At 45.5% G+C, this 24,080-nt stretch overlaps 1 protein-coding gene across 1 annotated transcript in view; it reads right to left on the reverse strand.

Annotated features, from left to right (window-relative positions):
- ttn.1 (titin, tandem duplicate 1) overlaps nucleotides 1–24,080 on the reverse strand; it is a 194,389-nt gene that overhangs the window by 22,839 nt on the left and 147,470 nt on the right. The window contains 15 exon segments of the mRNA XM_042494071.1: nucleotides 69–374; nucleotides 573–860; nucleotides 950–1,246; nucleotides 1,367–1,669; nucleotides 2,053–2,640; nucleotides 2,941–3,237; nucleotides 3,349–20,676; nucleotides 20,827–21,129; nucleotides 21,266–21,853; nucleotides 21,968–22,264; nucleotides 22,354–22,551; nucleotides 22,704–22,808; nucleotides 22,906–23,213; nucleotides 23,388–23,670; nucleotides 23,759–24,046. Of these exon segments, the coding sequence (XP_042350005.1) occupies nucleotides 69–374; nucleotides 573–860; nucleotides 950–1,246; nucleotides 1,367–1,669; nucleotides 2,053–2,640; nucleotides 2,941–3,237; nucleotides 3,349–20,676; nucleotides 20,827–21,129; nucleotides 21,266–21,853; nucleotides 21,968–22,264; nucleotides 22,354–22,551; nucleotides 22,704–22,808; nucleotides 22,906–23,213; nucleotides 23,388–23,670; nucleotides 23,759–24,046 (21,777 nt within the window).

Raw genomic sequence — 24,080 nt, forward strand, 5'->3', positions numbered from 1 at the left:
AGAAGCTTATGCAAAGACATATTCACATTAACAATTCTACTCAAAGCAATTTGCAGCCCAAAACTTACCAAAGGCATTCTTAGCAATTACCGGCTCCGACACCAGTGGCTCTCCAGCTCCAAACTTATTAACACCCATTACGCGGAACACATACTCATTTCCACGCATCAGCTTGCTGGCTGTGATGTGGGTCTTCTCGTGCCTATCTGAAATTGTAGTCCAGACCACTCGGCTGGTTTCACGCCTCTCAACAATGTAGTGGGTCACCTTGAAACCTCCCTGGTCAGACTCAGGCACAGGCTCCCAGCTGAAGATGATCCTGTCTGCTGTGATGGAGTTGAAGTTGATGTTACCCACTGGGGGTCCAGGTTTGTCTAAGGGGAAGTTAAAAAAAAAAACAACAAAAAAAAACATAGCATATGAACATTAAATATAGGGATGACTGGAAATAAGAGAGTACTGTTTACATGAAGGCATCATGATTTAAACAGAATATAGGAACTCAATAATATGAAAATTCAGAATCTAGATTTTTTGAAATATTGAGGAGTGAGGCAGTAATTTATAAATACCTAGGATTTCAATCCTGATGGTTGCAGATGCTGAGCCCAGGACATTCTTGATCTTGACCTCATATGAACCGGTGTCCAGGCGAGATGCATCCTTGATCAGAACAGCAGAAGAGTCAGTTGTGCTTTCAACAGACAGAGTGGAGGTTGGTACCAGCTCCTTTCCATCCTTGAGCCACTCAATTGTTGGCAGAGGCTTGGCAATGATCCCGACTCTAAGCTTAACTGAAGAACCAGCCTTGTACTGAACCACATCCAGATACTCTGGGGGAAGGTCAATGGCTGGGGCACCTGTGGGACATTGGAGGTTGATTGAAGTGCTGTATAAATAAACCCAATAAAAGTGAACAAGAAATCTTGGATACAAATCAACAACTCACCACATGCGTCGACACAAGTGACTGGGCCAGCAATCAGAGATGGGTTGCTGACAGACCCCACAGCATTCTTGGCGTATACTCTAAACTCATAAGACTCATCCTGGTTCAGTCCAGATACAGTAAAGCCCAGCTCAATGATGTTTGTGAAGTTGGCCTTCACCCATCTGCCACTGGGAGCTTCCCTCCTCTCCACATTGTAGCCAGTAATCTTGCTGCCACCATCGTATGGAGGCCTCTGCCAGGCCAGGCTGACTGAGTTCTTGGTAACTTCTGTGATGTGGACGTTTGCTGGGGGCTCTGTAACATTAAAGGGGAAGAGATGCAATTTCATTGGAAACTGTTTTCGTGTAAGCTTATATCATTTAAGACTGTGGGTTCCCTGAAAACTGAAAACAGATCCAAATTAAAAACACTTACCACAGGCATCAATAGCGAGCACCTCTTCAGAGGTCTTGCTCATCTTTCCAATGCCAGCAGCATTTTCAGCTGCCACCTTGAATTCATAGATGAGGCCAGGGCAGATGTTTGTGACTCGCCACTGGTTTCCTGTGATTGCTGTCTTATTGATCTTCTGCCAGAGGATGCTGCTCCTCTCCTTCATCTGGAGATGGTATCCAATCACAGGGTTCCCGCCATCATTGACAGGCTCATTCCAGCAGACTGTCAGACTTTCTCTAGACACAAAGCTGAGCCATGGTGTGGATGGAGGTCCAGGGATGGCTGTGAAGAACAGCATTCATGTTATTGTTTATTCAGAATTATAATCCATAGAACAAAAGTTGTTACAGGAAATGAACAATAAACACAAAGATTACCCCCATATAGAAGAGAGGCACAATAAATATATGAGAAAACTATAGAAAATATCTACAATATATCAGCATTAAAGTGAAAGAGCAGTACAGTTTTTAGAAGTGCTAGTTTGTGCAGAAATGTGCAAAATTGTCCAAGGAATGAGCAGGGATTAACAGAACAAAGTATAAAAATAATGTGCAATGTACAGAGATATAGTCCTAAAAATATCCTTTCATATAACTGATGGTAACTGATCACTACAGGATAATTAAAGCTACATTAAAATGTATTCAAGTGGACTGACTTACTGTATGGAAGCTTTATCATGACTGGTTTGCTGTCAATATGGTCACTGACACCATAGCGATTCACAGCCTTGATTCTGAACTGATACTCTTCTCCTTTGGTCAGCTTGGTCACTTTGATTGAGCTTCTGGCAATGCTAGTTGACACCTCTGCCCAGGTAGGAGTGCTGGTTTCACGTTTCAGAACTATGTAGTTGGTAACAGGACTGCCGCCATCATACTCTGGAGAACCCCATTTCAGACATACTGTGGTCTCTCCGACCTCTCCGACCTCGACTGGACCAATTGGAGGTCCAGGTTTGGCCAGCACAACGAAAATAACTGGGATCTTGGTGGTACCTCCTGCATTTGAGGCAGTGACTTCATACTTGCCAGCATCACTTGAAATGCTTTCAGTAAGGGTGATGATTAAACTGTCTGGAGTTACTTCTGTTAGCAGCCTTTTGGATCCCTTAATGACAACATTGTTCTTTGACATTGTCACCTTAGGCATGGGCCTGCCAGTGAGAGGAATTTCAAAGGTCAGGTCCGATCCTGCCTTCACATAAACAGTATTTTTGGGGTAGTTCTTCAGGTCAAACTCTGGAGCCTCTGTTAAAAAAAATAAGACATCGATGTGATTATTTATGTCATCTTAAAACATTACCCCCATCCAACTGCATTTTTCCACAAATTCCATTTCTTTTCATTAAGTGTCGGAATACACATTTTCATTACATGGAAATACAGCATTTCCGGTGATTATTGTTTTATATTTGATAAAACATAATTAAAACCATCTGTATAAATTTAATAAATTATATTCTTTATGTACAGCACACTGTTTTCTTCAAATAAAAATTCATTCTGACTACCACAACTGATATCAAAATATAGAAATAAAGATACTACCGTGTATTTCCTTGACAATAACAGGTACAATCATCTCCTTCGGTTCGCTGAGTCCAGCATGGTTCTCGGCACGGACTCTAAAGTAGTACTCGGCACACTCCCTCAAGCTTTTGATTGTGTGGGTCATGGTCCTGACAGTGGCACACTTCACCCACTTGGTCTGTCCCTTCTCCTTGGCATCGATAAGGTAACCAGTGACTCTGCTACCGCCATCGTATTCTGGTCTTGTCCAGGTAATTGTAACACTGTCCTTGGTAACATTTGAAACTCCAAGTTTCATTGGTGGACTTGGTACCTCTGTAAGAGACAGCAGGATATTTTATGAAACACATTTTGTTGGATAGTTAAAGTTGTATAAAATCTGCCTCACAGCATTTTACATTTAAAAACTGCCAATTTATTTGTTACCTGTGATCTTTGTTCCAGCCTTGGCCTCCTGCGGGACACCCACTCCATGCTCATTTTCTCCAATCACTCTGAAGTAATACGTGGCTCCCTCCTGCAAGTCTTCCACCTTGTAAGTGAGTGCGTGGCAGTTGCTGGTCACAGACACCCAGGCCTTCTTACTGGCCTCACGTTTTTCAACATGGTAGGCCTTGACTGCATCACCACCATCATTCTCTGGAACTTCCCAAGTGAGGGTTGCAGAATCCCTGGTTACTGCTGAAACTTTGACATTGACTGGAGGTCCAGGAGAATCAAGCACCTTGACAACAACAGGTAATGTTGCTTTTCCCAAAGGTGATTCAATAGTGACGCAGTACTCTCCAGAGTCATTTCTGGTTGACTTCTCAATGGTAAGTGAAGTGTTTTTTTCTGTTGATTCAATGGTTCCTCTGACCTTTAGATCAACACCCTCTTTGGCCCATACCACTGAGGGCACAGGATTGCCCCTGAATGGTACATTGAGAGTAAATGCTGTGCTGTGCTTGACAGTAAGAACTTTTCGCATCTCAATATCAACATCAAATGATGGTTCTGCAGTTCTGTCCATTGCTGCACCTGCATCTGAATATGGGCTACGCATACTGCTGCCAACTTTGTTTGTTGCCTTGACACAGAATTCATATTCTGCATCTGCCTTTAGTCCAGTGATTGTGAATTCTAAGCTTTTGGTAAGAGGGATAGCTTCAACCCATCTTGCTAGCTCTTCGGGTGATTCAGGCACCTCCTCTTCCTCCTCCTCATAATATTCTTCCTCTTCTCCCTCAATCTCCGGCCCTGGTTTGTGGATGTAGTCTCTGTATTCTACACTGTATCCAAGGATGGGAGCACCACCGTCACTTGTTGGTGGTTTCCAGACAATGGACACACTGTCCTTGGTGGAACTGACAATCTTTGGCTTGGTTGGGCGAGAAGGAGCAACCAGAGGATCTGCTGCTCTGAATGTTGCAGATCGTTCACTTGCAGGACTCAGACCAGCAGCATTTTCAGCAAAGACTCGGAAGTCATACTCACAGCCCTTGCGCAGTTTGGTTACAACTGTTGTACATTCAACAACTGGATCTCTGTTCACACGAACCCAGCGCATACCTGTTTTCTCACGGCGCTCAATCACATATCCAACGATGGGGCTGCCTCCATCACTGGCTGGCTTGCACCAACTCAGGGTCATTGAATCTCCAGTTATGGTGGTAACATCCACATTTGTTGGAGCAGTGGCAATAGTGTATGGATCTGTAATCTTTACAGCATCACTCTCCAGAGCCTCACCAAGTCCATGCTTGTTGACAGCTAAAACCCTGAAGATATATTCGTTGCCCTTGAGCAGTCCTGTTACTTTGAGGAAGGTTTTTGTGACATCTCCCTTCACCACTGTCCATGCCAGTCGGCTGGTTTCACGTTTCTCAACAAGATAATGTGTAATGTCAGCACCACCTGACTCCTGAGGAGGACCCCATGACAGAGTGCATGCCTCAGCTGTGAGACCTGCCATCTGCAGCGGTCCTGCTGGGGGTCCTGGCTTATCTAGAATCACACAGTTTATTGGCGCTGTTACTGTTCCCCCAATATTCTGTAGAGTCAGTGCATACTGTCCAGAATCTTTTCTGATGCAGTCCTTCACAATGACAGACGTGCAGGTATCTGTTGAAACAATCTGGATTCTGGCTCTCTGTTCAATTTCTTTTCCATCCTTGGTCCAGGAAATGACAGGGGCAGGACGTCCAGCAAAGTCAGCATTAATCTTCAGAGTTTCACCTGCTTTCACAAGCACCGTCTCTCTAAACTTAACATCCATCATGATGCGTGGTGGATCCACATCATCCTTGACAGTGATGGGGCCAGTGTTGTAAGATGGTTGACTGAACAATCCAGCTGCATTCTTAGCAATTACACGGAAGTCATACTGGTTGTTTTCTACAAGGCCTGTTGCTTCATAATAGGTTTCAGGAACATTAGTGAAGTTGCACCTTGTCCATCGTCCTTCAGGAAGGTCTCTGCGTTCAATGACGTAGCCAGAAACCTTTGCTCCACCATCATACTCTGGTTTATCCCACGACAAAGAGACAGATGTTCTGGTAATGGCAGTGACCACAGGTGTGCCTGGAGGATCACATGGATCTCTAGCTAATACAGCTTCACAGGCCTTGCTGCATTTACCAATACCAGCAATATTTTCAGCATAGACACGGTATTCATACATCATGCCCTCTTCAATTCCATTGACTTTGTATTCTGTGTCTTTGATCATTCCTCTGTTCATCTTTGTCCAAAGAATGCTGGAACGCTCCTTCCTCTCCAGATGGTAGCCCAGAACAGGACTACCACCATCCATGACTGGCTCATTCCAAGTCACCAACATGAAAGACTTGGTGGCCAATTTCACTATAGGTGTGGAAGGAGGTCCAGGTTGTCTGAAGTTATACTGAGCAGTTATTCCAGGTGAATCCAGATATGCACTCTTTCCATAACGGTTGACTGCATATATACGGAATTGGTATTCTGCTCCATGTGTGAGGCGGCCAGCCTTGAATGATGTTCTGGCAACATTACTTGCTACCATCTGCCATTCTTGTGTGTTTGTGTCTCTCTTCTCCACAATATAGTTACTGATGGAGCAGCCACCATCATAATCAGGTGGAGACCAGGACAGTGTGATGCTGTCTGATGTCACAGAATCCACCTTAACACCTTTAGGCGCACCTGGTTTATCAAGGACAACAACTCCAATATCTGCTGTGACAGTTCCTGCTGTGTTGGCCAGGGTGATCTCATACTTGCCAACATGTTCTCTGGCAGCCTCTTTGATGACAATTTTGGCTGAGGTTGCAGTGTTTACGATGGTCACTGATGACGTTTGCTTCAATGGAAGGCCATCCTTCTTCCAAGATACAACAGGCTTTGGTCTGCCTCTCACTGGAACCTCAAGAGTGAGGTCATCTCCAGCCTTCACACTGTATGTAGTGAACAGTAAGTTGACAGATGGTTCAATTTCAACATCCTTTGCAACCACTGGTAAGCCAAGGTCCTTTGGGTCACTCTTTCCCTTCTCATTGATTGCAATAACTCTGAATAAATAGGCTTCATTGGGGGTCAGATTAGGAATAGTGGCTTCAGTCACCTTCACTGTGCAGGCTGTGCCCCATTTATCTCCCTTCTTAGGCATAAATTCTACATTATAGCACATTACTTTGCTTCCACCATCATGAGCAGGTTTTTCCCATGCCAATGACACGCTGGTCTTTGTCAAATCTACAAGGCTAACCTTGTTTGGTGGCAGTGGTACCTCAGACACTTTGACTTCTTTGGTTTCAACCATCTGTCCCTGGCCATATTGATTAACAGCACAGACTCTGAAGTAAAAGTTACCACCCTCAGGCAGCTCTTCAATCTTGAATGAGTTAGCTAAGCAGTTGCTGGTGACAGTTGTATATGCCTTCCTGACAGACTCTCTCTTCTCTACAATGTAGTTTGTGATTTTAGAACCACCATCAGTTAGTGGTGTGTCCCAGGCAAGAGTCACTGAATCCTTCTTGATTTCCTTCACAGAAAAGTTTTGTGGTGCACTTGGTGTATCCAAAATTCTCACTGCAACAATAGCGGTTTTTGAACCACTGCTGTTCTCCAGTGTTAGTGAGTATTTGCCACTATCAAAGCGATTAACATTGTCAATGACAAGCATGGTGTATGAACTGGTGGTATCAATTGCAGCACGCTCTGTGAGAGTACCCTCAACCTTCTCCCATTTCACAGCAGGTTCAGGCTTTCCTCTGATAGTGACAAACAGACGCAGTGTTCCACCAGCACGCACAGAAACCACCTTTCTGAGATCAGCATCCAGCTCAATCTCTGGTGCTTCTACCCTGTCAGAAATAACCACAGGGCTGTGGATATTAGCAGCCTCTCCCACTCCCTCAGAGTTGATGGCACAGACCCGGAACTGGTACTCTCCACCCTCCTTGAGATCTGTGATAGTGAGTTTAGTGGCTTGAATGCCAGTGGGTGGAGTGCACATGGTCCATTCTTTTTCGACTGGTGCCTCAACTGCTGGTGCTACTTCTGCCTCCTCTGTTGATTCAGGCAATGGTGTATACTCCCTCATTTCAACGATGTAGCCTTTTATGTAGGCACCACCGTCAAAAGCAGGTTTGCCCCAGGACAAAGATACAGAAGACTTTGTGCAGTCTGTTACCTTAGGATGGCGTGGGGGTCCAGGTGGTGTTGTGGCATCACATGCTCTGTAGAATAGGGACAACTCACTAAGGTCTCCCATTCCAGCCTCATTCTCAGCAGCAACACGGAACTCATAGAAGTGGTCTGTCATCAGACCTGTGACCTTAAAGTGGTTGTCAGTCAGCTTTTGTCTGTTGCATTTTGTCCACCTTACACTATCTTTGTCACGTTTTTCAAGGTGATAGCCTTCAATGTCAGCTCCACCAGTCTGTTCTGGAGCAGTCCATGACAGAACCATAGAGTCCTTTGTGATCTGACTTGCTTCTGGAGTTCCAGGAGCTGAAGGTGGCTTGTAGGGATTGCGTGCGATGATGGGTTCACTCTCGAGACAATCACCGGCACCATATTTGTTGACAGCCCTGACTCTGAAAATATATTCATTTGCAGGGAGCAAATTTGTTACTTTATAGAACAGACCCTTGATATTTGGTGTAGCCACTGTCCAGGACAACCGGCTAGTCTCTCTCTTCTCTAAGACATAGTGAGTGATACTAGATCCACCATCTAGAGCTGGTTCAGACCAGGCAAGGACGCACCTGTCAGCCATGATTCCTGTCACTTTCATTGGTCCAGTGGGTGGACCTGGTTTATCAAGGACTTTGACAGTGATAGGGAAGGTTTTTGTACCACCCAGATTTTTTAGGACAAGGTCGTAGTGGCCACCATCAAGCTTGGTTACATCCTTAATGGTAATGGCTGCACGTTTCTGTGTAGTTTTCACTTCAATACGCAGGGCTTTTTCCATTTCCTTGCCCTCTTTTAGCCAAACAACCTCAGGAATTGGTTTTCCATGGATGTCTGCATCAAGAAGCAAGTGTTCTCCAGCATTGACAACAATAACATCTTTGTATTTGGGATCCATTGAGGCCCTTGGTGGTTCAATTTCATCAGTAGCAGTAATAGGTCCAGAGCTGTCAGATGGCTCGCTGAAGACTCCAGCTGCATTTCTTGCAATAACTCTGAATTCATATTTCTCATTCTCTGCCAGGCCAGTGACAGTATAATCAGTCTCAATTATATTAGTGAAATTAGCTCTTACCCATCGCAAATCAGGGGAGGAAAGATCTTTTCTTTCTACAATATAGCCATTCACTTTGCTGCCACCATCATACTGAGGCTTGGTCCACTGAATCTTGATTTGGGTCTTAGAAATAGATACAGCTTCAGGAGCACCGGGAGGGTCACATGGGTCACGAGCAACAAAGGACTCAGACACTTTACTGCATCTTCCAATGCCAACAATATTTTCAGCATACACTCTGAATTCATATCCAATGCCCTCCTCAAGATTGCAAATCTTGAACTGAGTATCAGTGATAAGAGTCTTGTTCAGTTTGTTCCACATAATGCTGCTTCTCTCCTTGCTTTCTAGATGGTACCCAATAACTGTACTTCCGCCATCATTGACTGGCTCATTCCATTCAATAATCATCATTTCCTTTGTTGCAGATTTCACATATGGTGTTCCTGGAGGCCCTGGTGGTTTGTATGGATATTGCACAACAAGGGATTTGGAGTCTAGAGACAAACCCTTTCCATATCTGTTTTCAGCTATGATTCTGAACTGGTATTCTGCACCAGTTTTAAGCTTGGTGACCTTAAAAGCTGTTCTAGCAAGCTGTGTGGTGACTGGCTGCCATGTTTGGGAGGTAGTGTCTCTCTTCTCCACTATGTAGTTCTTTACCTGGCATCCACCCATATACTCTGGGGGCTCCCAGGAGAGATGGACAAAGGTGTTGCTTACTTCAATAACCTTGACCGGACCTTTTGGTGGACCAGGCTTGTCAAGGATAATGACAGACACATCCTCAGTGATTGTGCCAACATTATTGGCTGCTGTAATGGAATATTTCCCAAAGTCCTCCTTGCATGCTTCAGCAATTTGAATTCCAGTTGTTGTTGGAGTGGTTATCACATTGACTCTGGATGTCACCTTCAGGGGCTGACCATCCCTTGACCAGGTAACCTTTGGCTTAGGTCTGCCAAGCACAGGGAATTCCAACTTCAAATCTTTTCCAGCTAATACACTGTAAGTGTTGAATTGCATCTTGATGCTCGGCTCCATGGTCAAGTCACTGGCAACAACAGGTGCAGCAAGTGCCTTTGGCTCACTCTTTCCCTTTTCATTGTAAGCAATGACACGGAATTGGTATTCTGCTCCTGCTGTGAGGCCTGCAACAGTGCCCTCACATGTCTTCGTATTTGTTGCAACTCCCCATTTATCTGTACCCTTTGGTAGCATCTCAATTAGGTAGCCACCAATTCTGCTGCCTCCATCATGCTCAGGTTTCTCCCAGGCTAGTGAGACACTCGCCTTGGTGACATCAGTGAGGAAAATTTTTCCAACAGGCAGTGGTACTTCAGAGGCCTTGGAAGCTGTCTTTGTTTCAACAGCCTGGCCGATTCCATATTCATTCTCAGCCATGACCCTGAAGTAGTACATAGCACCTTCAATCAAGTTCTCAACCTTGAAAGTTGTCTTGGAGCATTTTGTGGACACATTAGCATATGCCTTTCTGGTTGATTCCCGTTTGTCAATGACATAGTTCTTGATTTTGGAACCTCCATCAATTAGTGGGGCATCCCATACAAGAATGACTGAGTCCTTTTTGATTTCTTTAACCACAAGGTTTTGTGGGGCGCCGGGTGTATCCAGGACTTTAACAGCAACAAACTCAGACACAGAACCACTGCTGTTTGTCAGGGTTAGCGTGTACTTTCCCGAGTCACTCCTGTCACAAGAGTCAATGGACAACTGTGTGAAGTTAAGAGCTTTCTCAACTATTGCTTTTTCTGTTACCGCTCCCTCATCCTTAGTCCACTTAATCTCAGGCGTTGGCCTGCCCTTGAATGGAATATGGATTCTCACAGATCCACCAGCTTTCAAAGTGATGCCTTTCCTCAGCACAGAGTCAAGATGGATCTCTGGTGGTTCCACCCTTTCCTCTGGCTTAGCCATTCCAGAAAGAGCTGCTGGCTCACCAACTCCCAATTTGTTGAGAGCACACACCTGAATCTTATATTCCTGACCTTCAGCAAGTTTAGTAATTTCATATTTGTTGACACGAAGGCCAGTGGGGGGAGTAACCATGGTCCATTCCTCCTCCTCAGCCTTACAGACTTCAACAATGTATCCTTGAATGGCACTGCCACCATCAGAGAGAGGCTTACCCCATGACACTGCAATAGAACTCTTAGTGGAGTCAATCACATTCACATATGCTGGAGCACCAGGTTTGTACTTGGGATCACTGGCTTTGAAGTATGAACTAGGAAGGCTTGGCTCTCCAGCTCCAACTACATTCTCAGCAGCCACTCGGAACTCATATTCATGACCGGTGGTTAGGCCTGTGACTCTGAAGGAGAGATCAGTGACTTTCTGTCTGTTGCATCTGGTCCATTTGATTCCTTGTCTGTCTTTCTTTTCAATTATGTAATTGGTAATCTCACTTCCGCCATCAGACTCAGGGGCTGACCATGTGATGGTCATGCCATCATGAGCAATGTTTGATACATCTTCAATATGAGGTGGACCAGGAGGAACAAATGGAGTCTTCATAATCACTCCGCCAGACTCCAGTGGCTCACTGACACCATAACTGTTAACTGCCATGACACGGAACATGTACTCATTGCCTTCCAACAATTTGGTGACTTTGTAGCATGTGGTTTCACAGCTGTTTGAAACCACCGTCCAAGCCAGACGACTGGTCTCTCTTCTCTCGATTAAGTAGTGCTTTATAGGACTACCTCCATCATGTAGAGGGGCACGCCATACCAATGTGCATCTATCCTCAGCTACTCCAGTGATGTGGAGGGGTCCTTCACACTGACTAGGCCTGTCCAGGACCACAACTGTGAATGGAACAGTTTCACTACCAGCTTCATTTGTCATCTGGAGTGTGTAAATTCCACCATCAATTCTAACACTGTCCTTAATGACAATCATTGCATGGTCCTCTGTGTTTTTTATCTCTAGTCTAAGTGTATTCTCAATTGGTTTTTCATCCTTGAACCACTGGATTGTCGGGAGTGGCTTGCCGCGGACATCAGCATCGAGCTTGAAGGTCTCTCCAGCATTGATGATAATAGTCTTGGTAAATGTGGGGTCAATGGAGAATTTGGGTGCCTCCAACTTATCACTTGCAGTGATTGGTCCACTGTTGTAGGATGGCTTACTGATGGTGCCGACAGCATTTTTAGCAATGACTCTAAAGTCATACTGGGCATTTTCAGTCAGACCAGTGACAGTGAACTGGGTCTCAATCACATTAGTAAAGTTTGCCCTTACCCATCTTCCCTCTGGCAGATCACGCTTCTCCACGGTATAGCCAGTTATATTACTGCCACCATCATACTCTGGTTTAGTCCACTGGATGACAATGGTATCTTTGGTCACATGGATGGCCTCTGGTGTGCCAGGAGGATCACATGGGTCACGGGCAACACAGCCCTCTGAGACCTTACTGCACCGGCCAATGCCAACTATATTTTCAGCATAAACCCTGTATTCATACTCAACACCCTCCTCCAAGGGGTGACTTTTGAAGGTAGTCTCATGAATAAGTGTCTTGTTGATCTTGACCCAGAGAATACTATTCCTCTCTTTCCTTTCAAGATGGTAGCCAAGGACAGCACTGCCTCCATCGTTGACAGGCTCATGCCACTCAACAATCTGGTGGTCCCTGGAGAGAGAAGAGATGAAGGGAGTGCCTGGTGGTCCTGGCTCTCTGTACGGGTACTGAGCAACAATGGAAGATGAATCCAAACCATGACTCTTGCCATAGCGGTTCTGTGCAATGATCCTGAACTGGTACTCAGCTCCAGTCTTCAGTCTAGGCACTTTGATGGTGGTTCTAGCATAGTTTATGCTAACATTTTCCCATGTTGTTGTGGTAGTATCTCTCTTCTGTACAATGTAGTTTGAAATCTGGCAGCCACCATTGTGCTTTGGTGGATCCCATGAAAGAGTGACACTTTGTGTTGTGATTTCATCAAACCTCACAGGGCCAGATGGAGGGCCAGGCTTGTCAAGTACAATGATTTCGACTGTTGTGTCTTTCTTTCCAACTGAGTTAGCAACATTTATACTGTACATGCCACCGTCATCACCTGTTGCTTCCTTAATGCTCAGTGCTGTATGTGTTGCTGTGTTGAGAATATTGACTCTGGTAGTGAACTTCAAAGGAGCTCCATCTTTAGTCCACGTGACTGTTGGTTTAGGACGTCCAAAGTAGGGAATTTCAACATTCAGGTCTTTACCCACTTTGACACTGTAGCTGCTGAAAGCTGGTCGAATATCTGGCTCAAAGACTAAGTTCTTGGTCATCACTGGACCAGCAAGGACTTTGGGATCACTCTTTCCCTTATCATTGACTGCTATAATTCTAAACAGATACTCCTCTCCTGGGTTCAGATTGGTAACAGTTGCCTCCATTGTCTTGAATGTATTAACACCAGACCACTTCTCCTGGCCCTTAAGCTGCACCTCCAGCAGGTACTGCATGACTCTGCTACCACCATCATACTCAGGCTTCTCCCAGGCCAAAGAGATGCTTGTTTTTGTTTGATCTGTAACAATCAAGCTCTTTGGAGACTGAGGCACCTCTGAGACCTTAAGAGGATCAAGAGTTACTGCAGGCAGGCCAATACCATGCGTATTCTCAGCAAGGACTCGGAAGTAGTAACTACAACCTTCCTGAAGTGGCTCAATCTTCCATGAAAGTGCATGACAGTTTGTTACAACAGCTGCATAGGTTTTGCGTGTGCTTTCTCTCTTTTCAACAACATAGTTCTTGATCTTGGACCCTCCATCCAACAGAGGTGGCTCCCATGCCAGTGTCACCGACTGGTTTGTGATTTCTTTCACTTTCAAGTTAACAGGCGCACTAGGAGTGTCAAGAACACGGACAACAACAAATGCAGATTTTGTTCCACTTGTGTTCTCTGCAGTGATGGTGTATTTTCCACTGTCATTCCTGCTCATTTTGTCAATTACAAGTGATGTGTAACTGCTGGTCACCTCGACTTGAGCTGTCTCTTTAAGTGCAGCTTCATCTTTGTCCCACTTTATGGCAGGAGTGGGCCTTCCTTTGATGGGAATGAACAGTCTGAGGGAAGTTCCAGCTTTAATGGTCACAATCTTTCTCAGTTCTGGGTCAATGTCAAGGTCTGGCTCTTCTAGCCTGTCCTGGGCAACAACAGCTCCAGAGACATCAGCATGCTCACCAACTCCAACTTTGTTGATAGCACATACTCTAAACTTGTATGCCTGGTTTTCCTTCAGGTTTGTCACTTCAAACTTGGTCTTCTTGACACCTGTTGGTGGTGTGCACATTGTCCATTCCTCAGCAGGGGCATCTGTGGCAGCTGCTTCTGCAACTGCGGCTTCAGCAGGGGCCTCAGCTGGCACTGCAGGCTCTGTGGTAATACAGCACTCAACAATGTATCCCTGAATCTCACAGCCTCCATCACAGACAGGCTTGCCCCATGATAGGAATACTGAGGTTTTAGTTGTGTCAGTTACTTTTGGATTGTGTGGTGGTCCAGGCCTGAAGATGGGATCAAGAGCTTTGTAGAATACAGTTGGGGAGCTTGGCTCACCAACACCCACAGCATTCTCAGCTGAAACTCTGAATTCATAACTATGGCTTTCCAAGAGTCCGGTGACCTTGAAAGTCAAATCAGTGACTGTTGTCCTGTTGCATCTGGTCCATCTTACACCTTCTTTGTCATGTTTCTCAATTATGTATCCAGTGATAGGACTTCCTCCATCTTCAGAAGGAGCCTCCCAAGTGAGAACAACAGAATCCTTTTTAATATCTGAAACTTCCAAGCTCTTGGGTGTTCCAGGGGCTGTATATGGATCTTTAATTATGACAGCAGCAGACTCAAGTGGTGCACCCACTCCAAAGTGGTTGACAGCATGAACTCTGAAAACGTACTCATTTCCCTCCAGGAGCTTAGTAACCTTCAAACAAGTCTTCTCCACGTTTGAGTCAACAACTGTCCAGACAAGTCTGCCTGACTCTCTTCTCTTTACAATGTAGTGAGAGATCTTGCTGCCACCATCTTGTAGTGGTGGTTTCCATACAAGGCAGCATTGGTCTTTGGTTATTCCTGTTACAACTAGAGGTCCCTCTGGTTCTCCAGGCTTATCGAGAACAACAACATTGACCTGTACAGCCTTTTCTCCTCCTGGATTTTTAAGTAGCAGAGTGTATTGGCCTCCATCAGAGAGTTTAGCTTCCTTGACAGATATATAAGCTTTGGTGGGTGTGTTCTTAATCTCTCTATGAATTGTGTTGCCAAGTTCCTGCTCTCCCTTCATCCAGTGGATAGAGGGTAATGGTTTGCCATGGACATCTGCATCAATCTTGAAGTTGTCTCCAGCATTAACCACAATAGTCTGTGTGTACTCTGGATCAATGCTGATACGTGGTGGTTCAATCTCATCCCTGGCGATGATAGGACCAGTGCTATAAGAGGGCATACTGAAAACACCAGCAGCATTTCTGGCAATGACGCGAAACTCATACTGATTGTCCTGCACAAGTCCAGTTGCAACATATTCGGTCTCAATGACATTGGTGAAGTTTGCCTTCAACCAACGGCCTTCAGGGAGCTCCTTCTTTTCCACAATGTAGCCTGTAACCTTTGCTCCACCATCATATTCAGGCTTGGTCCAAGTAATGGTCACAGAGTCCTTAGTGATCTTTGTTGCTTCTGGGGTGCCTGGGGGGTCGCAAGGATCTCTAGCAATATGTCCCTCTGACACTTTGCTCACTTTGCCTATTCCGACAATGTTTTCTGCATAAACTCTGTATTCATACTCCATTCCTGGTTCTAGACCAGTGGTCTTGAAGGTCTGGTCAGTAATAAGAGACTTGTTAAGTTTTACCCACAGGATGCTGTTTCTTTCTTTTCGTTCAAGATGGTAGCCCAAGATGGTGCTTCCACCATCAATCACAGGTTCGTTCCAGGTCACCATCATGCTGTCCTTGGTGCAAGCTACAATGGATGGTGTTCCTGGGGGTCCTGGGAGCTTGTATGGGTATTGAGCCACAATACACTCTGAGAGAAGAACTGGGCCTTTTCCATATCTGTTTTCTGCAGTGATTCTAAACTGATATTCAGAGCCAGTCTTCAACCTGCCTGCCTTGATTTGGGTCCTTGCAAGGTTAGGAGACACAACCATCCAGTTAGTTGTGGATGTGTCTCTCTTTTCCACAATGTAGTTTTTGATGGTGCAACCACCATCATATTCTGGTCGCTTCCAGGAGATGGTTATACTGTTGGAAGTAACATCCTCCACCTTTACTGGACCACCAGGCTGGCCCGGTTTGTCAAGCACAACAATGCCAATATCTGCTGATGTCTCTCCTGCTGTGTTGCTTAAAGTAATATGGTACTTTCCAACATCATCCTTAGTAGCCTCTTTTATTTTAAGATTCAGCATTGTTTCTGTTTCACCAAAGTTAACTCTGGTAGTTCTCTTCAGAGGCTGACCGTCTTTTACCCAGGAGACAGCTGCTTTGGGTCGAGCGACATATGGAATATCAACTGTCAGATCTTCTCCTGCCAACACACTGAATGTGTTGAACAACATTTTGGCAACAGGTGCAATCACAAGATCTTTTACGATCACAGGTACACCGATTTGACGTGGGTCACTTGCTCCCTTCTCATTTTTAGCTGATACACGGAACATGTACTCTTCACCTGCATTGAGTCCACTAACAGTTGCTTCTGTTTCCTTTACAATCACAGCCTGGGTCCACTTATCAACACCCTTAGGCTGGATCTCAACAACGTAACAGCCCACTCTGCTGCCACCATCATGCTCTGGCTTCTCCCAGGAGAGGGTGACACTGTTCTTGGTAACATCCTTGAGTGTGATTTTGCCAGGTGGCTGTGGTTTCTCAGATGCTTTAACTGATTCACCAGTCTCAATGGGCAGGCCAATGCCATATTCATTCTCAGCCAAAACTCTGAAGTAATAGTTGCAACCCTCCAAGAGCTGGTCTACTGTAAAGGTGGTGTGATGGCAGTTGGCATTGACTGTGGCATATGCTTTCCTTGTGGACTCGCGTTTTTCAACAATATAGTTCTTAATTTTAACTCCTCCATCATTTACTGGTGGATCCCAAGTCAGAGTGACAGATTCTTTAGTAACAGCAGTGATCTTGAGATTCTGTGGGGCACTCGGTGTGTCAAGCACCCTGACTTGTACTGTGACTGTCTTAGAGCCAGAGCTGTTTTCAACTGTGAGATTGTACTTTCCACTGTCAAATCTGTTGACATTTTCTATCACAAGTGACGTGTATGATGTCGTGCTGTCAATGGTTGCCCTCTCAACACGCTCACCATCTCCTTTGGTCCATTTAGCCTGAGGAGCTGGTCTGCCTCTGATAGGGACAAACAGTCTAAGTGAGCAACAAGCTCTCAGACTGACAACCTTGCGGAGTTCAGCATCCAAATCAATGTCAGGTGGGAGAAGCCTGTCCTCTGCCTTAGGATTGCCAGGTACAGATGCTGCCTCTCCAACTCCTTCACTGTTGACAGCAGAGATGTTAATCTTATACTCCTGGTTTTCCTTCAGGTTAACAATGGTGAATGAGGTGGCAAGGAGACCTTCTTTGGGTGTCACAATTGTCCATTCCTCTTCTTCCTCCTTTTTAGATGGGATGCAGGTCTCTACAATGTAGCCAGTGATGTCAGAGCCACCATCATATACAGGTTTGTTCCACGCAACAGTAATTGAGGAGTTGGTTGTGTCCAAGACTCTGGAGTTGCATGGGGGCCCTGGTTGGTACAGGGCATCCGTAGCTTTGTAGAATGGACTTGAGGCACTTGGTGCACTCACCCCAGCAGCATTCTCAGCAGTTATTCTGAATTTATATTCATGTCCAACAACAAGGCCTGTTGCCTTGAATTGTAGATCTTTGACCTTCCTCTTGTTGCACTTGACCCAGCGGAGGCCTATTCTGTCTTTCCTTTCAATATTGTAGTGGGTGATGGGAGTTCCACCGTCACTCTTAGGTGCTTGCCACATAACAACCATTGAATCTTTAGTGATAGCTGTCACCTCAGGATTCTGCGGAGCATCTGGAACCACATATGGGTTGTCTGCAATAGTGGGTTCTGAATCAAGAGACTCACCAAGTCCATATTTGTTTAATGCCATGACTCTAAAGATGTATTCATTTCCTTTGAGCAGCTTGGTCACCTTGTATTGTGTAACTTGCAGGTCTGAAACTACATTGGTCCAAACCAGTCTGCTTGACTCACGCTTCTCAATCACGTATCCTTCAATCTTGGCACCTCCATCATCTTCTGGTGGAGCCCAGGTGAGCACACAGTTCTCAGCAGTGACATCTGACACCTTAAGAGGTCCAACCGGTGGTCCAGGTCTGTCAAGCACTTTCACCTTAAAGATGTGCTTAGCAAATCCACCGACATTTGTGGCAGTCAGAACAAATTCTCCTCCATCTGATCTGATAGAATCTTTGTTGGTCAGAGTGGTTTCCAGATCCTTGAACTTTATGTCCAGTTTCATTGTGTTCTCAATCTCCTTTCCATTCTTAGTCCAAACCATAGATGGGGTTGGTTGACCTGCAATGTCAGCATCAAGCTTGAAGGATTCTCCTGCCTTCAGCTGAACAACATCCTTAAAGATGGCGTCAACCATAATGCGTGGCTCAATAATGTCATCCTTGCAGGTAATTGGGTCTGAGGGCTCAGAGGGCACACTACCTGCACCTGCTGAGTTTCTGGCCATAACACGGAACTCATAGGAGGCATCTTGAGTCAGTCCGCTGACAGTGAATGTTGTCTCAATGATGTTTGTGAAGTTGGCTCTGATCCAGCGGCCAGTAGGCAGTTCTCTCTTTTCGACTGTGTAGCCAGTGATTTTAAAACCACCATCATACTCAGGTTTTGTCCACTGAATGGTGATGACATTCTTGTTGACAAATATTGGCACAGGCTGACCTGGTGGGTCTACAGGGTCCAGGGCCAGTATTGGTTCTGAGGCTTTGCTGGGCTTACCAATGCCAGCTTTGTTTTCAGCCATGACACGGAACTCATAGGCAATTCCATCTTCAAGCCCAGTGGATTTAAAGAGGTTTCCTATCACAAGACCCTTGCTGATCTTTTGCCACATGATACTGCTTCTTTCTTTCCTTTCAACATGATAACCAATGACTTCATTTCCACCATCATTCACAGGCTCATTCCAGCCAATTGTTATTGAGTCCTTGGTAAATGCAGCCACACCAGGAGTGCCAGGGGGACCAGGTGCTTTGAATGGATAGGCAGCCACCACTGCCTCTGAGGTGATGGGAGCTCCAGCACCATATCTGTTCTTAGCCTTCACTCTAAACTGGTACTCTGATCCAGTGTTTAAGCGAACTGCTTTGAACATGGTACGAATGACAGTGGAAGACAGCTCATTCCATGTTTGGGAAGTGGTGTCTCTGATCTCAACCACATAGTTGTTGATTGGAACACCTCCGTCATTCTCAGGTGTGTCCCATGCAAAGATGCAGTAGGTGCGAGATATCTCCACAATCTTTACTGGTCCCTTAGGTGGTCCAGGTACATCATGTACTTTAACAATGATGTTGTCTGTTACAGAACCAACAATGTTCTTTCCTGTCATGGTGTAAACACCACTGTCAGCTCTGGTGCATTCATTGATGCTGAGGATAACAGTAGCAGCAGTGGTTTCCACATTGGTTCTCTGTGTGAGCTTCAGGGCTGCGCCATCCTTTTGCCAAGTGATAGCTGGTCTAGGACGTCCCATGACTGGAATCTCAACCTTGATGTCATCTCCTGCCTTGGCAATAATAGTCTTCTGACATACACCACGGAGGTCAAACTCAGGCAGGGAGGTAGAATCCTTGACAACAATGGGTTTGCTGTCACGTGGGGCACTTCTACCTGAAAGATTGACAGCCATTACATGGAAAATGTACTCCTCATACTCATTAAGATTCTTCACTGTGAAGTCCATGCTCTTGACTGTTGTGACATGTGCCCACTGATCAGTTCCCTTTTTCTGGGCTTCAAGGACATATCCTGTAATTCTGCTTCCACCATCATGCTTGGGTTTGGTCCAAGCCAGGCTCACAGAGTTCTTGGTGATGTCTGTAGGAATAATACTCTGTGGAGGAGTTGGTGCCTGGGATGCACGAATTGGATCAGCAGTTTCAACTGCCTCACCAATGCCATACTCGTTCTCGGCAGACACTCTGAAGTAGTATTCACAGCCTTCACCCAAGTCACCAATCCTGACTGAAGTTTTTGGGCAATTTGTTACAGCAGTAGCAAAAGCCTTGCGTGTTGACTCTCTTTTCTCGATGATGTAGTTTGTGATCTTTGCTCCACCATCAATGAGAGGCATCTCCCACTGAAGAGTAATGCTTTCCTTGTCAATCTTGATTGGTTTTAGGTTAAGTGGTGGTCCAGGAGAATCCAGAACTCTTACTTGGATGGTGGCACTCTTCTTTCCAGCTGAGTTTTCAAGGTTAAGCTCATATTTACCTGCATCAGTTCTTGAACTCTCAGGGATGATCAGCATTGTAAATGACTCTGTGCTGTCAATGACTGCACGTGGGACAGGACCACCCTCCTTCGTCCAGGTGACACTAGGTGTAGGTCTTCCCTTGATTGGCACAAAGAGGCGAATGGAACAGCCAGCCCTTACTACAAGGGTTCTTCTCAGCTCAACATCCAGCTCCAAACCAGGCTCAGCTGCATGTTCCACTATCTCAATCAGTTCTTTAGTTTCAGCAGGTTCACCTGCTCCCTTAGCATTCACAGCGCTAATTCTGAAGTGGTATTTTGCACCAGTTTCCAGCTCTGGAACAACAAATTCTGTGATTCTAAGTGGAGATGAAGGAGTGTCCTTAACCCATTCTTCTGTTCCTTCCTTTTTGTGCTCAACTATGTATCCAGTAACTTCAAGTCCACCATTATCAAGAGGTTTTCCCCAGTTCAGAGTGGCAGTGGTCTTGGTTGTGTCTGTGACTCTTGGATTGACTGGAGGTCCAGGCACATCTGTTAGACATGAATGAAGTGATTAGTGTCTTTTAAAGCTAAACATATCATTCTATAAAAAATGGTCATTCAAGTATTTTGGCTTAAAAATAATTATTGGATTTTGTGACATGACTGCTTTTCACCGCTGAAACATTTCTTTTTACTTACAGGCAACAACTATTGTTCTGACAGGCATAGATGGCTCACTTGGCTCTCCAAAGCCAGCCCTGTTCTCAGCAAGAACACGGAACTCATACTCAATGCCCTCAGTGAGACCAGTGACTTCATAACTGAGCTCAGCAATGGATTTCTTGGATGCCCTGACCCATCTCATTCCCTTTTTCTCCTTCTTCTCAACACAGTAACCTATAATGTCACTTCCGCCATCCTCAGCTGGTCTTCTCCAGGTTACAGTGGCAGAATGTCCACTGACTTTGTCAACTTCTGGTTTAGATGGTGGACCAGGAGGACCTACAAGCATATATGGGAAACACCATCAGAAATCTACGAAGTCTGTATTCTTTTTCCAGAGAAATATTGTCTTTAAAAATGAAGCACAAATGTAGTATGTAAGATGAATTGAGCAACATAAACTAGCTGCACATACCGAATCTATCAACCATCTTGACTGCCTCAGAGTGAGATGGTTCACCAGCACCGTACTGGTTAACAGCAGAGACTCTGAAGAAGTACTCGTTGCCCTGGATGAGCTTGTTGGCCACATAGTGGCAGTCGATGACTTTCTCTTCCAGGATAGTCCAGAGCAAGCGACTGGTCTCTCTCTTCTCCAGGGTGTAATACTTGACAGGAGAGCCTCCGTCTTCAGTAGGAGCTGTCCAGGTAAGAGTGACCTTTTCAGAAGAGACACCACTGCATTCAATGGGTCCAGGAACACCAGGAACATCCAGAACTGTGACCTTGACGGTTTCCTCCTTCACACCGAAGGGATTGCTGGCAGTGATAACATACTCCCCAGAGTCCTTCCTGCCAGCATACTTGATGGACAAAGTGGAGGAAGTTGCTGTGGTCTCAATATGAACAATATCAGAGGGTTTGAAATATTTTCCTCCCTTTGACCAGCATGAGGTTGGCGCAGGTTTGCCTAAAATGCTTGTAGCAGTGATGACAATCGTGTCGCCGGCACGGACGGTCAGACCCTCCTTCACCTGAGCGTCAATCATAATGGTTGGTGCAGCTGTTGGACAAAATAGGAGAAAAATTGAATTTATCCCACATTATGTCAAGGTAATCACTTAAAATATACTGAAACTGAACGAGAAAACATCTTAGTGGTGGTTTTATATCTCACCATATTCATCTCTGCAGATAATAGTATCTGTCTGCTCTGATGGTGGGCTGAGAGCTCCAGCAGCATTCTTTGCCCTGATTCTGAACTCGTATTTGCAGCCCTCCTGCAAATCAGTCACAGTGTATGCAGGCTCCACAACATTCACATTGTTGGCCTTCACCCAGATCTTAGAAGGCAGGTCGCGCCTCTCAACGATGTAGCCAGTCAGTCTGTGGCCACCGTCGAACTGTGGCTCAGTCCACTGTAGGGTCACGGTGCTTCTGGTGATGCTGATCACATCAGGTTTCCCAGGGGCATCTATTTAAACAGGTGTAAGGACAATGAATGCATTGTTGCATGTTTAACAGCATAAGTCATTTTTCAAATGCTCACACTTCAACCCTTACCAATGGGATCCAGGGCCACCTGTGGATCGGTGGGAGCACTTGGTCTGCCAATGCCAGCCAGGTTAATTGCCATGACTCTGAACTCATACTCCAGACCTTCAGTCAGCCCAGTAACTTTGTGTTCCTTCATCCTCAAGGCAGCTGGGCTTGCCCTCTTCCACAACATACTGTTCCTTTCCTTGAACTCGACATGGTAGCCTGAATGTAGTACCACAGAGGGAAAAGCAAAATCCACATTAAGCTCAAAAGCCACATCCACATCATATAAATGCAAATACGAAATGTTTTAAAACAGTAAAGGACAAAATAACATAGGCAAAAGACAGGTGGAGTGTTGGAGCTGACTGCACCTGTGATGGGAGAGCCTCCAGTCTTCCTGGGGTCAGACCAGGCCAGGTACGCAGAGTTGTGACGCATGCTCATGATCTGAGGTGGAGGTGGAGCATCGGGAACATCTGTAGAAAAACAGTGATATTATACCGTCAGCAAAAGCTCATTACTAAAGGTCAACATTTAAACCTTCAGCCTTTAATATGAGTTAAAGTCCCTTACTGAATGGATGTTTAGCAACAACGGGATCAGACTTTAGTCCCTCTCCAACGCCGTACTTGTTCTCAGCACAGACTCTGAAGATGTACTCTGTGCCCTCATGGAGACCAGTCACCCTCATGGTGTTGCTGTCCACAGCAGAGGACACAGTGACCCACATGTTGGTGATGGAGTCCCTCTTCTCCAGGATGTAGTTTGTGATCTCTGAGCCTCCATCATCCTTAGGAGCAGCCCACTTCAGTGTAGCACCGTCAGCAGTAACATCTTTGAACTTGACGGGTCCAATAGGGATACCAGGTTTACCCACCACCCTGAGAGAAGATGGAGAATGGATTTTATTTTTACTTTAGTTACTTATTTATACACAGCCAGTAATATATCGATATGTCTAAAAGCAGCCTAGTGTGATCCAGTTAGAAGAAATTATCTTTTATGTTGTATTACATACTCTGAAATTACATGCCCTGCTACAGTTCGAATTCTACCTGATGAAGATGGTGGACTCCTTGGTTCCGGCACTGTTCCTCAGGGTGATGGTGTACTTGGAAGCATCACTCCTCTGGCAATCCCTGATCATAAGAGTGGTGTTCACCGCAGAAGACTCTGCGCACACTCTGCCGGTGTCAGTCAGGTCTTCGTCATCTCCCTTCTTCCAGGTGACCTTGGGCGTAGGTTTGCCAATGATTGGGATCTTCAGACGGACAGTGCTGCCTTCCTTTGCAATGTAGCACATGTTGGGCAGCTCCCTCAAGTCACAGCTGGGAGGAACTGCAGAGAGAAGGAATAAGTATCTTAAAACTCTCAAACTTTCTTAAATAGTACTTTGTAAATTTTAGAAATGGGGACAGTCACTTACTGATCTGGTCCTTGGCGACCACCGTCAGCTCCTTGGGAGAACCCTCTCCTGTGTCATTCACAGCCTTGACTCTGTATTTGTACTCTCTGCCCTCCACCAGGTCCTTGGCGCTGTACTGCATGTTCTTGGACCTCATCAGCTCCTTGTACTTGTCTTCACCATTAAGAACCTCCAGTACGTAGCAGATGATGCGGCTGCCACCATCACTGAGGGGTTTCTTCCAGCTCAAAGTGCAAGAGTCCTTGGTAACCAGCAGGGTCTTGAAGTCCATTACAGGCCCAGGCTCCTCTGGAAAGGTAAAAATTGAGCTCAGTGAGTATAT

The sequence above is a fragment of the Plectropomus leopardus genome, chromosome 10 (genome assembly GCF_008729295.1).
Source record: "Plectropomus leopardus isolate mb chromosome 10, YSFRI_Pleo_2.0, whole genome shotgun sequence".
Classification (NCBI taxonomy): Eukaryota; Metazoa; Chordata; class Actinopteri; order Perciformes; family Serranidae; genus Plectropomus; species Plectropomus leopardus.